This window comes from Coloeus monedula (genome assembly GCF_965178545.1).
Source record: "Coloeus monedula genome assembly, chromosome: 9".
Taxonomy (NCBI): domain Eukaryota; kingdom Metazoa; phylum Chordata; class Aves; order Passeriformes; family Corvidae; genus Coloeus; species Coloeus monedula.
In genome coordinates, this window is record NC_138789.1 from 8028375 (window position 1) to 8035985 (window position 7611).

General features: G+C 40.5%; 1 protein-coding gene across 1 annotated transcript in view; it reads left to right on the plus strand.

Annotated features, from left to right (window-relative positions):
• Nucleotides 1–467: 467 nt before the first annotated feature.
• RGS18 (regulator of G protein signaling 18) overlaps nt 468–7611 on the plus strand; it is a gene marked incomplete at both ends in the record, with an annotated part of 8402 nt that continues 1258 nt past the window's right edge. The window contains 4 exons of the mRNA XM_082287016.1: nt 468–586; nt 1268–1369; nt 4555–4616; nt 5655–5821. Of these exons, the coding sequence (XP_082143142.1) occupies nt 468–586; nt 1268–1369; nt 4555–4616; nt 5655–5821 (450 nt within the window). The remainder of the gene's footprint in view (nt 587–1267; nt 1370–4554; nt 4617–5654; nt 5822–7611) is intronic.

Genomic DNA, 7611 nt, shown 5'->3' on the forward strand with positions numbered 1-7611 from the left:
GAGGGCAGCTTAAGCGCAGACGGGACCTCTAAGAGCTGAAGATAAGGGTGTACGTTACCTTAGGTGACATTATTGCCATTAAGTTAATTTTAGGAGACTAGAGCATGTGCAGGTGTTTGGGAGCATGTGCTGGTGTCACCCTAAGCCTAGCAGGAGGTTAACTCCGCAGAGCAGCCGCCGCTCTCGGCTGTGGTTTGCCTGTGTGAGCCCTGCAAAGCTGCAGTCTCACTTCCCCAAATGACGAGGGTAAAACAAGAGCTGCACTTGGTTTAGAGTTAAAGCCTCGTGTAGGCGCAGCTGCAGTGCCTGGGCTGGTGCAGAGCCACCTTCTGCCACCACCTCCTCTGGACACAGCCCCGGGCCCGGCCGGGGCAGCCCGGGCTGGGGCAGCATGTGAGAGCCTGAGCAGCACGGACCCAGCGGCGAGGAAGCAAAAGGAACCTTTCCAGAAGCTTCTCTAGAGGAAGATGGAAAACCCACTTCTTTTATTCCCCCAACTAAACATTTCTGCTTCGAAGGATAAACCCTATTACAAAGTCATGAAATCAGCAATTAAGGAAGAGCCACACAAGGCGAGCAAGCCTGGGTAAGTGTTCAGGTCATGCCGACCCTCTGAGTGTTCTGTTTACATGGAGGATTCTTCTAGCATAGCTTGTGGGGGTGAATTTGGGGCACAGATAATTTTATTTTTGACATATGTATGAGAACTCACAAACCGCAATCCTAGAAAATATATGTGTAAAATATTACTCTTTAAGAAGAGTTGTCTCAAAGAACTCTTGTTTTTTTGAGGACAAGAAACACATCAAATTAATGATCTAAAAATACCAAGAAAGAAAGATTGCAAGAAGTTCTGAGAAATGCTTCTCTAAAGCCTGAATATGATCTGGGAAAGCTTTTTTATAAAATTTCAAATGACAGGAAGCAATACTTCCTTTTTTCTTTGCGAAACATTAAAAGTAGAAGACGCTGAGACAACTGTTTATGTTCTTTAATGGGAAGTTTGGCCCCTATGTCTTTAAAATAAATTAAAAGGATGCTGAAAATGAAAGGATTTCCACTTCTCTTTGCCAGTGCTTCATATGTAAATTTGTGCTAAGCTATGAAGAAAAATCCATTAATGTGAATAATATATGTAGGAGAAGTAACACCAACATTCCTGTAAGTGAAAATAGGGACATCTGTAATGCAGAAGCAGAAAATGCTTGAGAGGGAAAAACCAATTTTCAACAAGGTTTCTTAAAAAGCTACTCCAATTCTGTTGTAGAGCTAAGCAGAAGAGAAATAGGCTGAGCCTGCTCCTGCAGAAGCCTGAATTACATGAAGGTGATCATCTTGGCAAACCTGGAAACTTGACAAAAGCAGCAAGGTAAGCATGGTAAAAGACTGAGTTGATGGGGATTCCTTCCAAGAAGCGCCCGTGTGACTCAGGCTGTTTCCTTTACCTGTGTGTGGGCATTCAGACTGGGCAGAGAGGAAGGTTTGTAAAAGTTATCCATCTAGCCCAAGGATGCAAATGGTGCAGAATTATCTGGTATTCATCAGGGCAACTCACCAGGAGTGTTTTCACACCACTGGTCCCCATACACTTGGAGAGAGGTTTAGACCTTGTGCCAGCAGCATTTGTATGAGTCCACTGATGACACAGAGCAATAATCAACTCAGAAATGCAGCTTGCAGGAAAATCATACAGCTCCTTGCAAAGCAAGTTTTCCAAAGATTTCTGGGATGTGCAAATGCTGTATGTGTGTTAAATACTGAATGCCTTTAGTTCCTCAGTAACTGCAGTAATTGGTTGAACACTCTTGTCTCCAAAATTCAGCATACTTCAATAAGAGTTTAATTCCTCACTTCATTGGAGTACCAAGATCTCACTGATACATTAAGAATTGCATTTGTAGGTCCTGACTGAGAAGAAGTAACATGTAAAATTCTGCAACACCATGGCCTAAAAAATGTACCGGCCCTTTCTTTCCACCACAGACCACTCCAGAACACTTCAGTGCTTACCGTACTCTTGTCTTGTTTCAGCAGTTCCCACTTCGGGACCAAGCTGCCTGCTTTGGCCAGCAGTGCTTCTACAAGCCCTTCTAGTTGTGAGCACATGGTAGAAGTCACCTAAGGGCCCAAACTCAGCTTCTACAAACCATGGAAAAGTGGCTGGGGAGGGGGTATCTAAACACTTCCACCGGTGCAGCTGGACAACCAGGCCATGTTTATTGCTCACGTTTTGAGATATCCTGGTTCCAGACATGTAAAACCATTGTAAGATTGCATCTATAAAGAGAAAGCAGAGCTGCCTGCATGCAGACAGAGTTGGGTGGCTCATACACCCCAGGTATTTAACACAAAGTACAGCCACTTGCTGCATTCTTACAATCTGTGAAGAGGCACTTTCAGAGCAGTAATAATTCTCTGAGGAATTTCCCCCTTTTAACACACCATCACTTCCTCACTCAGCCAGCTCTCTTTTTCTGTGTTACTCTCAGCTGGTGCCTGACTAACAGAGATTTGACTGTTCTTGTATGGAAGAGAAACTTGTAGATTTTTGCTGGTCTTTATATATAGATTAGAGAGATGTGACAACTGTATTTGTCAAATATGGAAAAAAAAGCCAAACAAAAAAAAGAAAATTACTATTTTTCAAATAATAAAGTGAAATAATAGTTTGAAATTTGTTAAGTGATTTACTTAGCTTTTAATATTTCCATTTTTCACACAGAGTTACTAAAATAAGTAGAAAGAATTTAATGAAACTGCAGATGGAAACTGGGGTGATAGTAGAAAAGCTAATTAATCTGTTAGTTTAAAAGTTAATCTTTTGTTTAAATGTTAAACTGTTTAAATTAGTTTCTTCTCATATTTAGAAAGTGGCAAAGCTGAACAAATCTTGGTTTCTGCCTGTTATTGCACAAACTCACTGCTGCACTCAGGGGTTGGGGGTCTGTGAGGCTACTGGATTGTTGCAGATTCTGAAGGAAAACCAGAAACTCACACTGGGAGTTTCCAAGCCCAGCAAAGAACTTCTCCATCATTCCATGCCTTTGTGGGTTGAGTACATGGTCTGAAGTCATAAGGCTTTATCTTTCACTGTGACCAAAACAATTTCTGTAGTTACAGGAACCCACAGTCGACACAGTTCAGAGTACTTTTTGTAATTCTCATAACTAATGAACTCTGTAAGGGAGTGAGGTCTCATTTTCCCCGACTCCAGAGTCCCCCTGCTTTACCAGCCTGTGCTCATTTCCTGAATTTCATTTCTCCAGCATTTGTTCCTCTCCTCATGAACTGTTTTCCCCTCCCTAGTTAAAATTTTCATTCCTTCAACCAATGACTTCAGCTAGGAAACCTGTGACACCTATTAAAATAATAATAAAAAAATTCCTCCTTTTGAGTTCTGTGCAAACTCATGGTGATTACTGGCTTAAATTCCTTCCCAAAGAGATTGGAATTTCCTTTCATCTAAACTTCACGTGCCTGTGGATTTTGCCAAGGGAGCCCAAACTGTGTAAATCAGGCAACAGAACAGCAAGCCTTGGTGAGGAAGTGGGATCAAATTCCAGAAACATTCAGTCCATAAGAAGCTGATCTGATCAACTAATCTGGGACCAGTCACTTACTGATACTTTCAGAGTACTGTGATTTGCCCTGGAATGAAAATGGTTCTAAACATCCATATCCACAAAGCACCTGATAAAAATTGACTTCACCTTCAGGCTGAAAATTTAAGTCCTAGTCCTAGCATGATACAGCTCACCTCCTGCTTACTCCAGTTCTGGTCTACTAAAAATCCAAGGAGTGTTCAGGTGTGCATTCAGGCTCAATGTATACAACACCAAAAAGTAGGTACCCCAAAATTGTATTTACATGAATGAAGTGAGGTGGTTTTTTTCCCTTTCTTTGCTGTTTCCTAGGGCAGAATTTTTGAAATCAAAGTGAAACACATGCAACTTGACATATTTGATGAAGAATATGAGGAGTTTTGTAAATGAGGCACAGTGTCTCAGAATAACAGGACATTTGAAATGTCTGTGGTAAAGAAACCAGACTACATGTGCAATTGCCCTATAAGACTGACACCTAAACCATATTGCTACAATTTTGTCTTCAGGCTATAGAATTCTGCATGTTTCATTAAAAGCAGACTGTGGTAACAGCCTCAGAGTGAGCATATTCAAAACCACATCTCCGCACGAGTATCTCAAGTTTAAATAGCTGACAAAACCTGGTTCCCTTACGAGTTTTACCGTGCTACATGGTCTCAATTCCCTTAAAGATTAGTAGGACAACACACATACCACAGTGAAAAATCTCTGTTCTGATGTTTTTATGAAAAAATAAGTATGACTCTGCAGGAAAAAAATGTCAGAAAAGAATGAAAGCAAATGTTCCTGAAGTCCCTAAGAGAATGGTCTCTCCTTTAGTGATGGGATCTAATCAAAGGCTTTGTGAAACAGCCCTGAGCCTCAATGGTAACAGATGACATATGTTACACAGCTTCCTAAATGCACAATATGAACAATTCTTCAAAACTCATTTCTGTTTCTTAAGCAGTGTGTCTCCTGAAGAAGCAGTGAAGTGGGGAGAGTCTTTTGACAAACTGCTTTCTGAGAAAGGTTAGTAGTTTTTTCCTTCTCCATGCAGACTGTTAGGATAGAAAATGGATGGTAAAGGATGGAAAATTATAAAATCCAGTTATGCCCTTAAACAGATGTGGCAGTTGCCTAAACTAGGTATGATGGGTCATTTATAGCAGAGTGTGTTTCTTGCTCTCCTCATCTTCTTAGGCTATAGCTTGCTGTCAACTTGTGAAAATAGTTGAAAATAATTTTTAAGTTGGGTGTTTTATTGAACAAAGTAATATAGCAGACAGCAGAGTCCCTCCAGTAAACAGGAACATTTAATCTGAATATTGCTCAGGTATTCCTGACTGAATATGTTCTCTGTACTTAAGAAAAGACTTTGTCACTCCTGATACAGTTTGTTTCTAAGCCAGTGACTGGATCCAAGCTCCAAGCTGGCCAGCATTTGAGAGGCCCTGCTGCTCCCGTAATTATCAAATGCACATATGTTCCTGCCTTCATTTTGGAGGGGCACATGTATGTTTCAGCTGCAGTGCTGGACACTGTGTGCTTCTCAAATCTGTTCCCTGAGCAGTTCACATCCACGCCATTGCAATACTTCCACAGATGAAGTATCTTGGGAAAGGAAATATCCTCAGCATAACAACAGCAGGATAAAGCAAGTGATAAGGATGCTGAAAGCCATCCATTTTAAATTGCTCCTAGAGAAGAGTTTACTTATGAGCAAAGGTTCAAATAGTCTTTTGATCAACCTAAATTGAAATTCAGATGGAATAAAATCAGTCACTTCTGCATACACCCACGTGTTTTGCTTACTTCTCTTTCTAAATTTATAAGATCTTGGTAGTGGTTTTTTTCTGATGCTGAGAATTCTGTAATGAGACTTGCAGGATCATAATGGAAAAGTTGCACTTATTTACAAGCCTTTATGTATTTTAAGACAATTATCTGTAATGTGGTATTATTTCAAGGGAGCAAAACATATTTTACTACTTTGCACAGACTGTTTGAAAAGAGTAACTGTCTGATGAGGATATAATTTTTAATGGAATTCAACTTTCCGTTCTGTAGCTGGGCTGGATGCCTTCACAAAGTTTCTGAAAAGTGAGTTCAGTGAGGAGAACATTGAGTTCTGGATAGCCTGTGAGGATTACAAGAAAAGCAAAAGTATGCGTGAACTTCTGCCAAAAGCCAAGACCATTTTTGAAACATTCATACAAAAAGATGCTCCAAAAGAGGTAAAGACATCCTTCATTATACACAGTGTTTGACACAATGGGGAAATTGTGTGCATCTGAGGAAATCTGCTTTTAGGGAGTGCCTGCCCAGAAGCAGGTTCAAGAGTTAATCATGCAGTCCCCTGACATAAGAAGACTGTATCATAAAAGTCAAAACTCTGGAAGGAGCATGGGCTTGTTTTGATTGACTCCTTCTCCCTTTTCCCCCCCTCCACCTCGAATTGTGTATCCTTGGTATGTCACTGTCAGCACGAGAACATGTTGGTATGACAATCCTCACCAATGTAAAGGCCTTTTTGTAGTATCATAAGAGTGAAAAAAGTTCTCATATTTACAACTTCTTCAATTTACTGAAGTGTGTTAGAAAGGATTCATGAATGAACAAAAGGAATATTTTTTGCCTGCCCTAAGAAGGAGATGAACAGGTTGGGAGATTATGAACTTTTCAATGAAATCAGAAGCAGCCTCTTGAACAGGTCTTTCGGACTTACAGTTTCCTGTACTTCTATCACATTTGAGCAGATCAAATATGTCACTTGCCAATACCTGTATTATTATTTTTTATTTGCCAGAATTGCAGAAGTAACTTCTGCTTCCTTGTAGCAAGGATGAAAAAGGTATAATTCTCATTTCAGTGAAAGGATTGCAAAGTGGTGCAGTTTCCACCTGCAATTCCCATAAATTCCATTACAGATCTGCTTTTCCTAGGAAATGCCCACTTTCAAGGACTTATGTCCCTTTTCATTTCTCTCCCTGCTGTGTGCCTTTCGGGGGAAGCAGCTCTGAACAGCTAACAAGTGCTGACACTGCCAATGCTTCAGACTGATGGAAGAAAAGAGATGAGCAGGAGGAAAGCTGAGGAGGGGACAGGGCAGGGAAGTCACAGCAACATAACAATTTCTTTCTCTGCCCTACTTGAACTCGGTGCAGGCTGCATGGGTGCTGTAGCTCGCCTTGGGCACTTGGCTTTGGTGTGACTTCCTCCCTTGGGTTCAGCTGACAGCTGAGACCACACAGCTCTGGGGCTCCTTGTCCAGCAGAACTCTTTTACCCCCACATTCCTGAGCCTACAGTTCAACGGGATCATAAAATTTTGGATGGGTGGACCCTTCTCTCATCACTAATTGCCCTTCAGCTCTTAGTTCTAAACTATTTGTTCTAACTAGTTGTATGGAAATGACAGGTGCCTCTCAGGGAGGAAAAGAAATGCACATTATAGAAGTCACTTTTTGACTGAATCAACCATTTTTAAAATATATTTTATTTTTCAAAATAATGTGCTGAATTAGTGTATGTTACTTAATTAAAATTCTTATACAATTAAATATTTCCCAGAAAAAATGCAGCAGCACATGGAATAAATAGTCACTTTGATATGCTTATCCAATCTAAAGCCTCCAGAGACCCATTTAAATATTTTGGTTTTGAATTTTATTAGAATTTCCTCACCTTCCTACTACTCAAACTACACAGAAATCAGAAATTTCTAATATTCACTAGTATCATCTTATTAGAACAAGTTCTACTTAAACCCCAAATGAGAACAGGGGAGTTCTGTAACAGCCTGGTGTTGCAAAGCTGGGAAGCTGCAACTATACGGTGATCACTGTTAGAAAGTTACTTTTAGTCAAATATCAGAGCTTTTCTTCTGTTTTACCAGGTACGATGATACATTTGGGGAGACTTTCTGACAGCCGTCATTGAACACGAATTCTGTGGTGTTGACATCCTGTTGTGTGGGGGATTCGAGTTCCCCTTACCAGAAAACTCTCACCAATGTACAGTGTCAG